Below are 14,940 nucleotides of genomic sequence, written 5' to 3'. Positions count from 1 at the left end.
CCATGATGAGGTGGATGGGTTCCCGGTTGGCAAAGGTGAGCATCCATGCTGTGCTAGTGGGCAGGTGGGCTTGGGCTCTCCAGCCTTGTAGGAAACAGGAAAGAGGGACAAGAACTGGCTCTGAGATGGTGTTCTGGGTGTCCCACGGCCACAGAGGGAAGTGTTGATGTGTGCTGCATGTCAGCATTGCTGCCAATACTGCATCAATGCATCTGCAGCAGCTGAGTTTATCCTTCCTGACCAGCAGCCCCATTGCTCACTGAGTATCCCCAAGTACAGCCACTGAACAATGGGAAGTTTTTCCTAAACATTTTTTTTTTGCCTCTTTTGCAAAGCAACAGATGGGGTTGAGCCCAGTTCTGGGATCCTGGCTAAGGCCCTAGTGTAGTCACTCCTCCCTGGCCCAGGGATTCCCATGATTCTTCAGGGAAAGACAAATCCAGGGTAAAGAGTTAAAATCCTGTACTTTCTCTTCATAGGTCCAGTTCTGAGTTCCTGTCCTGTCCTGCTGGGCACCAGACAACACTGGGCAAAACCCCAGAGCAGCCATGAACCCACTCTACACTTTGGCCATGGTGGGGTCCTTTCTCATCCTGGCTGGCCAGCAGTGAGGCACAGACGTGGGGTTTTGGTGTTGATGAAAACTTCCTGCTTTGGACTACCTCTAAAATGAAAGAGTCTCAGGGCAAAAGAAGGACTCACTGTTTGTTGTCAAACCAGACCAGTTGTGGTGTTCCATGTCCTCCTGCCATGAAGAGCGAGCCTGGCTGGTATTAGCAGGGAGCGGTGGGGTGGCCACGTGGGCTGGCAGGCCCTGGGGGGCTCTGGGGGTCAGGCTACCCTCAGCCAGCATCTGTCCCACACACGTGGTGGGGCACTGCTGGCCTGCAGATGCTGCTGCTGAGAGGGTTACTGTCCTCTGCTCCACCACCTGTGGTTACCATGTTTATTTAATTAAAAAAAAGAAAGAAAAAGAAAAAAAAAGTGAGTAATTTGATACACATCCTCTCAAGGAACAGCAGTCATTCCAGCAAGGAGCAGGCCAGTGGTCTGGGGAAGGACAGATGGCCCTGCAGCTAATTTGCTCCCATAAATTGCAAGCTGTTGCAAATCCTCCCTGCAGTAAATGCTGGCTCTGTGTTTGTGGCCATGTGTCTATCTTGGAGCTGCTGTGAGCAGGAGATAGAGCAGAATACGTAGTTTTAGGCTGTCTTTTCCTTGTGTCTTTTGCAGAATTTAGCATTTTGGTTAAGAAACAAGCTGTAATCCTGTAGCTGGCTGCCAGCAGAGCTCCATGCAACAGCTCTTGCAGCAGAACCAGGTATTCTCTTGCTGAAGCTCCAGCACAGCCAGGAGCTCATCCTGTCTCCTTGCAAACTGCTGCTAAGGACCTGCACACTGCAGTTCAAGGCTCTGCTCAAGGCAGAGAGCAGTTCACTGCCTTTAGCCTCTCCGTCTTGCAGGATACTCATCCCTGGGAGTGGATCAAAAGCCCCAGCTTGTCACTGAAATGGGACAGAGCCTTATGGTTATTTTAGTGCTCTGGCCTTCCTGAAGAGAAAGACTCCTCACCCTAGTGTATTTTGTCTCTACTGTGGGACACAGGACATTCTGTACTCAAGCCCTGGCAGGCTGGCCATTACTGACTCCCCGTTGCAGCTGAAGCTGGGACCACCTGGCCATGGTTACCCTGCTTTAAAGGCTGTGTCCTCCTGTGCATCCTGGGCTGGGTTAGAAGGCAGGTATGCAAGGACTGAGTGGGACAGAGGGCTTGCTGTGCTCAGGCAGCGGAAAAGAGCAGTGAAAAATAACTACCTGTGGTCAGAACTAAGGTATCAGGATAGAGATCCTCGTTTCAGAGTTGAAGGCATGGAGGCAGCTAAGTGTCCAGGTTACTTTTTGTGCAAGAGATGCTGACCTCTGTTAGAGGCATAGAGGCTTTAGTGTCTGGGACCTGCTGTGGGGTTAGGGAGGGTATCTCAGGTGCATGAGACCTCCCCAACATCAGCCTATGTACGACAGGCAAATAGTGCTGTGTTGCAGTGTTGTGACATTTTCGCTCATTTACTCATTAACCTGGACCCACTGCTCTGGCCTGTGTTTGCCCTTGCGTTCCACACGTCCTTGTGTTTGCTGAGCAGAGTCTTGCACAATGGAGCAGGGCAGTCTGCAGTTGCACAGTGGTTTCTGCTCTGCATCCATTGCTGCTCTGGGGGACTTGTCTTTCTACACTGTATTGCTGAGTGGCCCAGGGGTGGCCCCTCAAACTGAGGGTCACAATTTAAAATGTACATTTTAGGAAAATCTCATTGTTACAATTGTTTCAAATCTGTGGCTTGATGCCTTGTATTCCTGGTCCTGTCCACCCTGATGTGTAACTGCATTGTAAAAATAGTCTGCCTGGCCTAGCACCCATCCAATTGAAGCCCAGGTGCAGCTGTGGCTGACACCTATCTGGCAAGGAGACCGTGACATGATCATGCTGAATTCCCATGGGATTGTGAGTGGGTCATGCTGATTTCTGTCTGGCAAGGTCTGTGTTCACTCCCCAGCATTTTCACATCGCAACTGAGCTGGAGCAGCAGTATGTGTTTTCATCCTTTCTTATCTGATTGGCAGGCTCCAGCAGTCTTTTGGATATTTATTCCAATATTTTCACCTCACAGTCATCTCAGGGTGCTCAGCCTGTGCTCTCACCTAACACCTACCAGCCACTTCAGAGAGCAGCACCTCTGAGGCCTGCCAAAATCCTCTGAGGGTGGCCCTGATTCTGCAGTGTAAATGCATCAAGCAGAGAGATTGCCCTGCTGGTGACTCCTGCAAGGTGTTGTAGGGAGGACAGGAGCCCAAGAATTCAATGCTACAAAGTCTGTGCATACCAGGAGCTGAAACATCAGTGCTGCTAAGTTTAAGACAACCTCATTGCCCTGACATTGCTGCAGTGGGTTGGGAGGGAGAAATGGAATGAGAGTGCATGGCATACAGTGGTTTTTTGCAAGAAAGGACGGACTTACACAGCTGACCATCTCTGCCATGGCAGACACTTGGAAAAAAATGCTTCCTTTCAATCCAAATTTTAATACAGAGCTTTCTCTGAATGATGGGACATAAAGGCTTATCCCCTCCTAGATGGTCTCTCATAGTTGACTGCTCAGCACCCTGTTTTCTGAGACTCTGCTTCTTTTAGTTAGTCAAGAGAGAGTTGGAGTGATATAGGCACATGATCTGCTTACAGCTGCAACAGAGTTAATTTTTTTTGCAGCACTGTGCTTTGGATTCAGTATGGGAATAATGTTGGTAACACAGTGATGTTTTGGTTATTGTTAAGTAGTGCTCGCCCTAAATCAAGGACTTTTCAGTTTCCTGTGCTCTGCCAGTGAGGAGCTGCACAAGAAGCTGGGAGGGAGCATGGCCAGGACAGCTGACCTGAACTGGCCAAAGGGATATTCCATACCACAGAACATCTTGACCAGTATATAAACTGGGAGTTGGCTGGGGGAGACAATTGCTGTTCAGGGATGGGCTGGGCATTGGTCAGGAAGTGGTGACCAGCTGTATTGTGCATCATTTGAGTTTCTTGGATTTTATTCCTCTCTTTTTTATCCTCTCGTTAATAATAGCAATAATAATAATAATAATAGCAGCAAAAATTATAAGTAACAACAACAACAATAATAATAATTTTGCTTTATTTCAATTATTAAACTGTTCTTAACTGTTCTTAACTCATAGGTTTTACCTCTTTCTGATTCCCTTCCCTGTCCCTCTAGGTGGAGGGATAGAGCTGGGGTTATAACACAAGACCCATCCAAAGGAACATTTAATCCATCTGTAGAATGTGTATGAAAATCACTATTGTGCCACTGCACCTTTTACTCTTTTGCAATGGCTTGTTGCATTTGAGATGGTTGAAGTCTGGCAATGTGAACCCAGCACTCACCCAGCTCCGCTCACTTCTGTGAACCTAGACCTAAATTATTGACAAGAACACAGATGCAAAAACTTGGCTGAATTTGGAAAACATAACCTTTGCCATGAAGGTCGTGTATACATAAGGATACTACAGGCTAAGTATAATGGACAACATCATTTTGAGCCTGCAGTCATTATCGAAGTCCCACACCAGAATAGTTTAGTGTATAGCAGGTTGTGATAAAGAAATCAATGGCTTAAACTCAGTATTTCCTGAGCCAGTGGATGAAAAAAGAGCACAAAGAAACACGATTCTTTAGTGTATGCAAATTTATTCAACTCTGAAATGATTTATTTACAACTAATGACTGATACCAACTGATGAGGTAAAAATATGAGGTATTGATATGAGTATAACATTTAAAAATGCAATTACCATAACTTATCAATGTAACAATACAAAATACTGTGGTAGCTGAATGGTAGACATGGCATAATGTGCATTTTGAAGAAATCTTATTTCAAAAATACATGGCTTGGAGATGCCAGAAGGTCATGACAGAGCTTCTGCAAGGGCAGGAAAACAACCCTACCTTGCTAAGGGTGGCAGATGGCCCAGGGCCTCTTTCAGTTGAGCAATGACTTGTGAGACAGGATAAACCCACTGTCCAGGTTTTCCCTTCTTTTCCTTAGGACATTATTTATTGCCAGACACTGCCATTCCCAGGGCTAGAAATTCTGTGCCTGTTAATGCTGAGGCTGTATTTATTTATGTAAACTAATGTAGCAGAAGTACTCTAATTGCTCATGTTTTGGAAAACAGCCGGCATGAAATCTGCTGCCATGGCCACAGGCATTTGGGAGGAGGTGCTGCTTTCTGGAATGGCATTCCCAGCTGGGGAGGCACTGTTTGCTCCTGGGAAGGCTGAGCCTGGGCAGTGGGGGTGCCCTGCAGCCAGCAGGTGACTGCCAGACCCCACTACAGCCACATAACAGCCCCATGAGTGCTCCCCTGTCTGCAGGACTTAAAGCTCGTGATAGTTGCACATTGCAACTGTTGTTGGCCATAAATTCGAGGCAGGAGCTCCCAGGCAGCCAACATCCCTGATCCCAGGACTTGCACAACAAAAATGAGTGACACAGCTCATGGGTGAGGATGACAGTGACTTTTTTTGAGTCCTGCTCCTTCACAAGGACATGCTGGAGCGCTGTGGGTCACCTTGGTCACCCTGTCCGCCCTGAGCTCTCACAGGTGTGCTGCCTCAGCCCACAGGGCTGTTCCCTGCCAGCACAGCCCCCATGTGTGTGCAGGATGGCACGTGGGGTCATGCTCTAGCAGCTGTCACCAAGCACAGTCCGCTGCACAGCTCCCACACCTGGGGAATGTTCAAATCTCTGGCTTTGAAGGGAGTTCCTCATTCACTGAATTGGGGCACAAAGCTGTAGCTTCACATAGGAAATGCATCCGGCTTAATCCACCTCATACTAATCTTTCTGGATTTTTTTGGAAGGACTGAGCTGAAACACTGGCTGTGAGTGACTCTGCTGGTTTATGGAGCAATAAATAAAGACTAAGTGAACAAATGCGATTAATGAAGAACAGTATTAACAGGCTTGTACATTCTTACTGAGTCATAGATGTAATAACATTTTGGTCGTAGGTTAGTTAAAAAACAAAATGGAGCCCTGCCTCAAAAGCAATGTTGACAAATTATTATTATTACTTTTAAAGCATTCTTCCATTAGCAAAATAATAGGTCCCTGAAAATGAAATTACATAATAGGCTTAAATGGCTCCTACTCCTCATAGTCCTAATCCTGCTCCCACCAATGCCTACAGAGGTGAGATCATGCAGAACAGTGCAATATAAGATGAAAATGCTTGCTGTTACTATAAAAGCAATCTTTCCAAGAATAGTATTTATTTAGTCTTTTAAATCTCCAAGATGTGTTTAAAATCTTAAAAAAGCACAGTTATTTGTATAGTAAGAATATTAAAAGGCATGGTGTTCATCTGCATGTCTTTGTGTCCACTGGATGTGGAAAACCTGCTTTGGATTAGCCATCTCTATGGGAGAAGGAAAAAACACAGAAACACTCAGAACCTAGACAAAATGCTTACAAAAAATAATTAATTTACAGCTTAATAAGTTACCAGTCTGATTTCAGCCATCTCAGGACACACAGCATTACCTTGTGCTGTCCGAGGATGAGCAGTTACCTGGAACACTGCACACAGTGAGGTCTCTACTGACAGACACCAGTCTTTTAAGGCAACAGGTAAGTTTTAAACAGCTTCCACTAAAAGTCACAATTCTGCAGCTGAACATAAAAGGCCTCTACAATGTCTGTCTCAGATGCATCTCCGTGTATTTTATTTGGTGAGACTGATTCCCTCCTCATTATTTTTAAATGCACTGTAACCGCCTTCTTTCTTAGTTCCTGTAATTCTTCCTACATCTATTTCTAGGTACCTTCTCATAGCACACACAAACACAAAACATATTTGGGAACAGGCATTTGTTATCACACAAATTAGGCCTGGTAGCTCTGTGATAACAGCAAACACAGCTTATGTAGCAGTGACACACTAAGAAACAAGTGACAGGTCCACTTAAGGTCGAACTGATGCAAGTGATTTGCACTGAGTTATATACAAAATAATTAATTTATACATATACATATATATAGATAGAATATAGATAAATATATACATACTGTACATTTTTTATTTACAATTAAAATATGCTTCTTAGAAGCCTTTAAATACCAGAGTTATGTAACATAGATGTAATGGCAATAATCTGTTTTTAAAGTAATAAAAGCTCTCTGAAGAAATGTTTAGTTCAATAATCAAAATTAATATTAAGAGAGGATGTGGGGGAGGGGGAAAGGTGAAGTCTCCAGAATAAAAGAACTTTCTTATAAAATTCCTTTTTCAGCTTTGTACAGACCCACATCTGGTCAGATTTCTGCAGCTTAAATCAGACCTTTGCTTTCAGTATTCCTGTTCCCTGTGAGACCCTGATTTATGCTCACATGCTCCCAGGAACACTTCCTCAGATTTTTGTTTCTGGTCCCTCAGCAATCAGAGGTTGAAATGAGTTTCTGATCCTGGCAACTTCTGCTGCACACAGATGTCCAAAGCCTTTGTTGTACCACTCTGGGGAATGTCCTCTGAAGAAATGAAAAGAGAGTTATTGAGAAACTCAAATACTCAAGAAACATGCCCCACAGAAATATGCTTGCCATGCTTCTACCTCTGCACTGCCACAGTGGTGGTGGAGATGCAAATACTTGTCTTTGTAAATGTACTCTGAAGTTCTCCCTTGCAGAAATCAAATAAGCAGATTCTGTTTCTAAAATCACATTCTATCAGTGGTAGGCACTGAGTGGAGAGAATACTGCAGGCAAACTCTGAGACATCAAAGCTACCTTAACCATGCCCTCTGTTCCTACCTACCTGTTAGCTGCCCTAACCATGTTCCCAGCATCTGAGCTTGAGGGTTTTGTCCTGCTGAATGGACATTACTTTGTGCAGGTGGGGTACTTACTTTAGGTCAGTCCTGCAGATGTGGGTCAGCCTGGCTTTTCCTGAGCCACAGGGCTCTATCAAGTACTGGGAGTCCATCACGATGGCTCGCACTGCTCCCATGAGAGGAGCCTCTTCATGCTCCACAGAGATGGCAACCAGCATGCACATCCCCTTGGGCAAATCCGTCCTCCATGTCCTGCAGGAAAAGGTCCAAGATGGAATCACATTAGTGATGGAGTTTTTGGGCACATGAGTAAGAACCAGGATTGAAGTTACAGTCTCCGTGTCTGCCTATCCTTGTTGCCTGCAATGCCAGTGGACTGTCCTTGGAGTCCCTGGCAGAGTTTCATGGCCATGTGGGATGGCCACCCATCTGTGTGGCTCCAGGTGGAGAAATTTTGCTTCTCCATGGGAGTATTTTGTAACCATTAGTATTCTAGGGCATGATAGAGCCTTTTGCAGTCAGACAAAAAGTTTTGGAAAGGAGAAAGACCGAGGATAAGCCATCCAGCAAAAGCTGAAACTGTGCAATGTACCCATGCAGTTTTACAGAACAAGAAATGCAGTTTAGTTCAGCAGAAATCCTCACCAATATGAGGATATGAGACTACCCAGAACATGTTTCAAGGGTGTCTGAATTAAAAACAAAATGTCCTCCCATTTCTTTCCTCTCCCAGGTTTCTAGCCTCTCTTACTTGTTGGAGAAGTTTTCTACCAAGTTCCAGATTTTTAGACTTTAATACTTTACAATTTTTTGTTGTTCTCTAAGCATTCTCTACATACCCTTGTGTCTCACATCTTTCTCATCTGCACTGAATCTCAGAGGATAGGTCTGTGCTCTTTCCTATGCTGTGGGAAGAAATGAGAAATTCCCACTGTGCTGTGCAACATGCATCATCTTGCTGTGGATTGTCTGAGACAGGGGTTATGCTGCCTTGGGAAGTATCATATTTTAGCAGGTAAGCTGCTTTCAAGGACTGTTGAAATTTGGACTTCAGCAGATAATTTTAACATTCTGCATTTTTCTTACATGAAACGGAGCTGTTATTCAAGACACTGCAGGAAGATACTGACCAGAAGGTTTTACATGTGCCTGGGCATTAATAAAATTGAAGAGCTATCTTGGCAGATGAAATATGGGAGAAGGAAATCACAGCTGAGATCCAGTACGAAAAATGCTGAACCACCTCCTGCAAGTGCCTGCACAGGGTTTAGATGTGCCCACATCATTTTGGTAACTACCCAGCCCTCCCTGGGCCATTTGAGAAGTGGAAAGTTCTCTATCCCAGAGATTTCAGAAGACTTTGGTTTCCTGTTCCCAGTCATGTGGATTTAGGCCAGTTTCAGTAGTTCTTTAAATATCTTACAGTAGTAAAATCAGGCATGGCACCTAACTCACCAACATGCTGTCATACTTAATGAACATGAAACACTTGTGGATTCTGTAATAAAAGTGATGTCTGTGCAGGGCAGCTGAGAGCTGTGTCATATCCCAGGCATATGAAACATTTCTCCTCTCCTTTTACCATCAGAGTCTTCTCTAGGGAGCCTAATCCCCTTGTTGTGACTGTCACATTGGAAAAAAAGGGAACAACTAAGTTGATCCTTTCACAGCCCAAAGTTTGACTGAGAAAGAGAAAATTGCCATCTGTTAAAATATATTTATTCATGTCCCCAGAGGTGTATTATAATTTCACTGTTCACTTCCCACCAATCATAAGGTATCAAATTGACTGCAGTATTGCTGGGTAACCTTGCTCTAGACTTAATGAAATCAATCAAAAGAGATAAACAACAGAATCTGACAGATCTGCCTGATGGCTGTTTTCAGCCCTTAAGAACCCACCAGGATTCATTTTTATGATATGTATTTCAGTCCTCGAGGGTCATTCTGCCTGGGTCAGTGAAAAGAATGAGAACTCGATAGCAGGATTTTCCTTTAACTGATGTGACTGCACAGCAGGTCTTTAAAGAACATAAACCACCACGAAACCTAATAGTGAACTAAGTGGCAAATGAGAGGACCAAATTACGGTCATCAAGACCTCCGGGCCGCTCGCAGACCATCTTCTTGGTGCCATGCAGAGGGCCAAATTTATCACTGGTTCAGGCTAATGACATTATATAAGAAGGTTATTTATAAAATAATGATATATATATAATTATATAAAATATATAATAGATATTTGATTATAAAATAGTTAATTTAACCCAGTATACTGTGGTAAGGCAAAAGATATAGAGTAATGGGAGAATTGGTTACAGAAAGCATTTTTAAAATCTTCCCCTAAGAGTTCCAATAATTCTTCCCTTATATCAACAATATCTGCATGTTGTCATCCTTTAAGAGACTACTGAAGTTCATAAAAGGGATGTACTTTTGTAATTATATTTTATTTGGCTCATCTTTTTCCTTCAATCTCCATTCCCTTTAATACAATTCTGACTCCCTGTACTACTTCCTTTGTCAAAACTGCTTTGTATTTCTCTGGCACATCATTTCAATCAAAGAAAGCAGGGACCAAAAGCAGGAATGCACAAAATCATCCTAAAATAAATAACTGTAGGACTGACCCTGTAAGTGAAATATGTCAGCAGCTCCACAATAGCTCCTAGCAAGCAAAGGCCCAGATTTCAAAGACAGAAGAGGGTTTTTTTTGACTATTCTGTACAGGCAGATAGACAATGGCAGAACTGGGATTGAATGTGGAATATTGATACACAGCTATACATTTATTTAAGAGAAGTCATCCCCTGGAAGAGAGATACAAATCTACTGCCTCTTTCTGTTCATTTCTACACCAAGATTTTTATGGATCAGCATTTCTTCATTTAAAAAGACTCCAACTGAAAATTTAAGATAATAACTTATATAGACACTGGATAACAGCCTTAGCTTAAAAGCACCACTATCTTCTCTTCTAAACATTTGGCTCCTAAACATCAAACATTCCCCAGAGAACAGCAAAAGCAGCGTAAAAAACAATTGGGTTCTATTTGCACTGTTTTGACAACAAACAAAGCTAAGAGAGAAGAGCAGCTATTATCAAACATCTGTTCTGAGGAAGAAATTATATTTCTGGCCTCAGGAGTATGTGCTGCTCAAATTACATCAGAGAAAAGGTCAGCATGCTGTAGGTGTATGACTAATTCAGTTTGAGAAATCAGCACTGCTGCCCAGAAGTAGAGTTCCTGGAGAGCAATTACACAGATGTGAAGGCTGAGATAAGTCCAGATCTTCTTTATGCACTGCAGGAGGCAAAGGTAGCAGAGAGCTGCCCTCGGCTTACCTGAGAACAACGAAGTCTCGGACAGGGTGAGGAGCCATGGTGTTCAAAACATACTGGTAAACTTCTGTCTGCTTGTCCAGGCTCTCCACCACCTTCCACTGCAAGAAGTCCTCGTCCCAGAGGTGACGTTCTCTCAGCACTCGGTTCAGGACAACTGATGGTGGGGCTTCAACTTCAACTGAGGCTTTCCAAAGCCGTAGTGGGTTCCCATCCCCAACCTGGAGTGAAGCAACCAAGAACACAAACCCCGATAATTTACATGCCTATGTTCAACAGATGATAATTGAGGACAAAATCTCAATGTGTGTGTCTGACTTCAGCTTAAGAGCATTCATATTTCCCTGCTAATCATTACTATTGCTGCTGCTCTACTAGTCCTGGATGGAAATCTGAAGTGGACTTCAGCTTAAGAGCATTCATATTTCCCTGCTAATCATTACTATTATTGCTATTGCTGCTGCTCTACTGGTCCTGGATGGAAATCTGAAGTTATTCATTACTCTGCTCTCACAACAGAATATATCTGGACTAGTTCCCATAGTGCCAGTGAGGTTCTGCATTACTTCTGGTGTCACAGACACTTTTCCAAGTCCAAACAACCTAAGTGTAATGATGAATATGTGTCTGCAGAAGTAAAAAGAGATGAGAGACTGAAACCCTGGGGTGAAATAAAGCAACTGCCTTAGGCAATCTTATACACTACCTGGGACTGAGGGTGCATTAACCCTCCTGGTTAATTCTGTGGGAGCAGAATATACATTGATTCAGTTATGTGTCAGGTACACAGATGTTTGCTCCTCAAAACAGCTGCAAGGGAGGTGTTGGGAAAACACCTTTCAAAGAGCACAGACTATTTGCTAACTCCTTCTTGCTTACAGATCCTATTTCTTGGAACACCTCCACAGCTTACATTAAGGGGAGCAGAAATTGCTGGGCTATGCACAAGGTGAATATCCTAGACTGCACACATGCAGCTTTTCTGCATGGTTTTAGGGCTCCTATTTCAGGCAGTAAACAAGCTAACTGTAATCACTGGATCTTGCAAGCCCTGCTTTTCTAAACCTTCCCTACCCTTCCATTCTAATATACCAATGTGAGTACTTTGGAAACATCCAAAGAATCCCATAGAGCCAGGACTGTTTCCCCAGAAACCCACCTTCCTCACCTCCCACCTTAAATTATTTCATGTAGTAATTCTTTCTCCCCAAAGCTTTCAGTTCCCCATTTCCCCTGCCCTGAAGCCCCAAACTCCCAATCCCCTCTGTAGTCTCACAGGTCCTTGACCTCCCGCCATAAAGGCCTCTATTGCCTCTCTCCCATCTCCCACATCCTGCTCCCACCTGAGCCCTGTTACTGTCTCCCTGACCTCCCACAGTCCCTCCCTGGAGAGGTCACTCACAGAAGCTGGCTACAAACCACAGTAACTGCAATTTCTTTGCCCTGACAGAGGGGTTGCACTTTCCCAAGCTGGGGTAATGCTGCCTCCTGCCCCCTCACCATCCAGGATCTCACATTCCTCTGTGTGCTCTTCTCCTGCCTAGCTAGTGTCACCCACCCCTAATCCATCCCCTCCTCTTGCTAGCTGCTGCTGGTTTGGAGACCTCTGCTTTGATACTGCATTTCCAGCAGCCCTGAACTCCATTCTCTGCAGGGACCCTGCAGCACCCTCTGCCTCACTGCAGTGGTCTGGTTTTCTCTGAATAAGTGATGGAGCCTAAAACAAATTCAGAAATTTTAATAAAAGCTGCAGTATCAAAAATCCACATGAAAAAAGGACAAAAGCATCAGGGATAAAACTTGCCTGCTTAAAAAAGCATAGGAGAGCCTGAAGAAGTTTTGTAGTTACCTATGTTCTAGCTGTGTTCTCCAAACTGCTAGCAAACTTCAAGAACTGGTCAAAAACTTTTCATTTGACTTTGTCCCCCAGTCAAAGAGCTTGCCCAGGTAATGCTCTCTGTTGTTTAACATCTCAGCTCACTCTCTGGTTGTGTTGTTCACTTACTTGATCTATTTTGGAGACCCCAGCTTGCTTTCTGTGCCTTTTTTTGGAATCTCAAACTTGAATCACTATTGCATTACATTTAAACTGATTTTAGTAACATTTTTAAAAATATTAATAATGAAAGAGTGCCTTGCCAGAAAGAAGGGTGTGAGTTTTGCCATGCAACATGCCATATGAGTGCCCCATAGCTGAGCTGCATTTTGCTTTGGTTTCTTTACTGCTTCTTTCATGTCTCCCCAAATTACCTTTTTGTAGGCGAGTTCTGTGTTCTCTACACTGGAACATGTGACCCATCCTTTGAATTTCTCTTTTGCTTCTTTCTGGAGATTCTGCATGAGAGTTTCCAGGTACATCTGATAGTTCCCTCCTTCCTCATCCACTTGTTTCCCAAGCTCGTCCAGGGTAGGAGAATGCACTTCTGCATCAACATAGGAGTTTCGGGATTGGGTGATCATCTCGTGTGGGACCTGTGCCACAGAACGGAGGGAAAACACACAGGGAAAATCTCCTGCTGAGAACTTTTCCTTAAAACAATGTGTTTCTAGGCTGATGGACCATTCAGCATCCAATTTTATGAACCTAGGATCTGTAAAATGCACACCAATTTCTGTCTTTATGCAAGATGAGACATCATAGTAGTCTAATGAAACAGCCCATGGCTCAGAACAGCACTACTCATGCAGAACCATGTTAGACTGATGAGCTGGATGTCAATACACCACTCTGACTCCTTTAGCCCTCAGAAATATTGCCTTGTGCTTCTGGGAAAGAAGATACGAGCATTTGCTCTCCTCCAGCTGCAGTGTAAGTAGCTGCAGGAATGACTGCAGGTCTCTATGTGATTTTTACTTTATTGCATGACACACAGAAATAAAATGTATAGGCAATAATTTTTAAGATGAATAAGTTTTATTTGAGGCCTTAAAAGCATTGTAATAAAATTTTACACTAGCAGATTTTGATTTGAATTAGTCTAAAATTTCTGAATCCAGTGGTTTGGGTTGAAAACTGTCACAGAATAATTACCCTGCGTCTTTTGAATACTAAAAGGGAACTGCCGTAAAGAAATGAGATAAATAAACTTTGTATGAAGCAAGTTTACATATAAGTGAGGCACCAATCTCTGAGCTAACACAAGACAGAAAATATAAGCGTAAACATAAATACTTCAAAGGCTGTTGAATTATGTGGCCATGAATAATGCTGTTTGAGTCTCTCACTCACCTCAAAAAGTTTGTTGCATTCCATTATCATGTGAGCAAGTCCCTGAGTAGCTGCCAGGTTTTCACTGAGGTCCTTCTGATCTGGCTTCCCTGTTGCATATTTTTTCTGTATTACTCTGTAATTGAATTCAGTATCTCAGGTAAAGAGCTGAATCTTTTTAATATGAAAGCAAAAACCAGCAGGATACTCCCAACATCAGAGAGAAAAACCCCCTATCTTTAGTTTCTGTTTATCAACAAGGCTGCTCAAACTGTTGGGCCTTTTTTAAAGGAAAAATGTTTACCTCAAATATTGTTCAGCCAAAGGTAAAAGCAGGAAAGGTTATGCATATCCTGCATGATGTGTTGTACATTTTGAAATGGATTTTTAACAGACATGATGTAAAGTGGTTTACATTGTTACTTCTTAAAGCCCTTGTTCAGACATGGGTTATACATGTAATTGACCAATAATCTCAGTGTATTCTGAACCAGATGGAAGGGAAAAAAGTCAAGAGGGACCACTAATGTTTAGCCAGGCTATGCCCTGTTTAGTCTACACTCACCATGTTACAATTGTAATGTGGCCTGACATAAACCCTGTTTCCTGAATGGCAGAATGTAGACAGTAAATTGAAAGTGAAAAAAACCCACTCATTGAAAATCTACAAATCAAAATCCTTTAAAACATGGTTAATCTTTGACTTCAACCAGAGAAAAATCAGCCCCTTTTCCTTTACAGAAGTCAACAGTACTCATGCAAAACTCACTAGTGCCCCATTGAAAATTCCACATGGAAAGCAGGCACTGCATGTTCACAACAGACAACCCGAAATGCCTGCTGGGCTTGTGAAAACAAGTGTGCTTCTGGCTCTGCAGCAGGGGTTTTCCCCTCTTACTGAGCCATGCCCTGTTTAATGTGTGCTGGAAAGCAGATGGCTTGGAAAATTTTTCCTGCATACCACTGAATATATCACTCTGTATTCAGGACATGACTAT

The 14,940-nt window shown here is 43.3% G+C and overlaps 1 protein-coding gene across 8 annotated transcripts in view; it reads right to left on the bottom strand.

Annotated features, from left to right (window-relative positions):
* Window positions 1-4,237: 4,237 nt before the first annotated feature.
* Window positions 4,238-14,940, bottom strand: part of STARD13 (StAR related lipid transfer domain containing 13) — a 286,278-nt gene continuing 275,575 nt past the window's right edge. For all 8 annotated transcript variants that reach the window (XM_041416096.1, XM_041416099.1, XM_041416097.1 and 5 more), the window contains 5 exons: window positions 13,964-14,078; window positions 12,985-13,206; window positions 10,738-10,955; window positions 7,467-7,643; window positions 4,238-7,089 (listed from right to left, as the gene is read on the bottom strand). In XM_041416096.1, the coding sequence (XP_041272030.1) occupies window positions 6,972-7,089; window positions 7,467-7,643; window positions 10,738-10,955; window positions 12,985-13,206; window positions 13,964-14,078 (850 nt within the window). In that variant the 3' untranslated portion in view covers window positions 4,238-6,971. The remainder of the gene's footprint in view (window positions 7,090-7,466; window positions 7,644-10,737; window positions 10,956-12,984; window positions 13,207-13,963; window positions 14,079-14,940) is intronic.

Source organism: Onychostruthus taczanowskii, unplaced genomic scaffold, assembly GCF_017590055.1.
Source record: "Onychostruthus taczanowskii isolate IOZ18803 unplaced genomic scaffold, ASM1759005v1 scaffold50, whole genome shotgun sequence".
Taxonomy (NCBI): domain Eukaryota; kingdom Metazoa; phylum Chordata; class Aves; order Passeriformes; family Passeridae; genus Onychostruthus; species Onychostruthus taczanowskii.
This window is presented reverse-complemented; position numbering and strand designations above follow the sequence as displayed.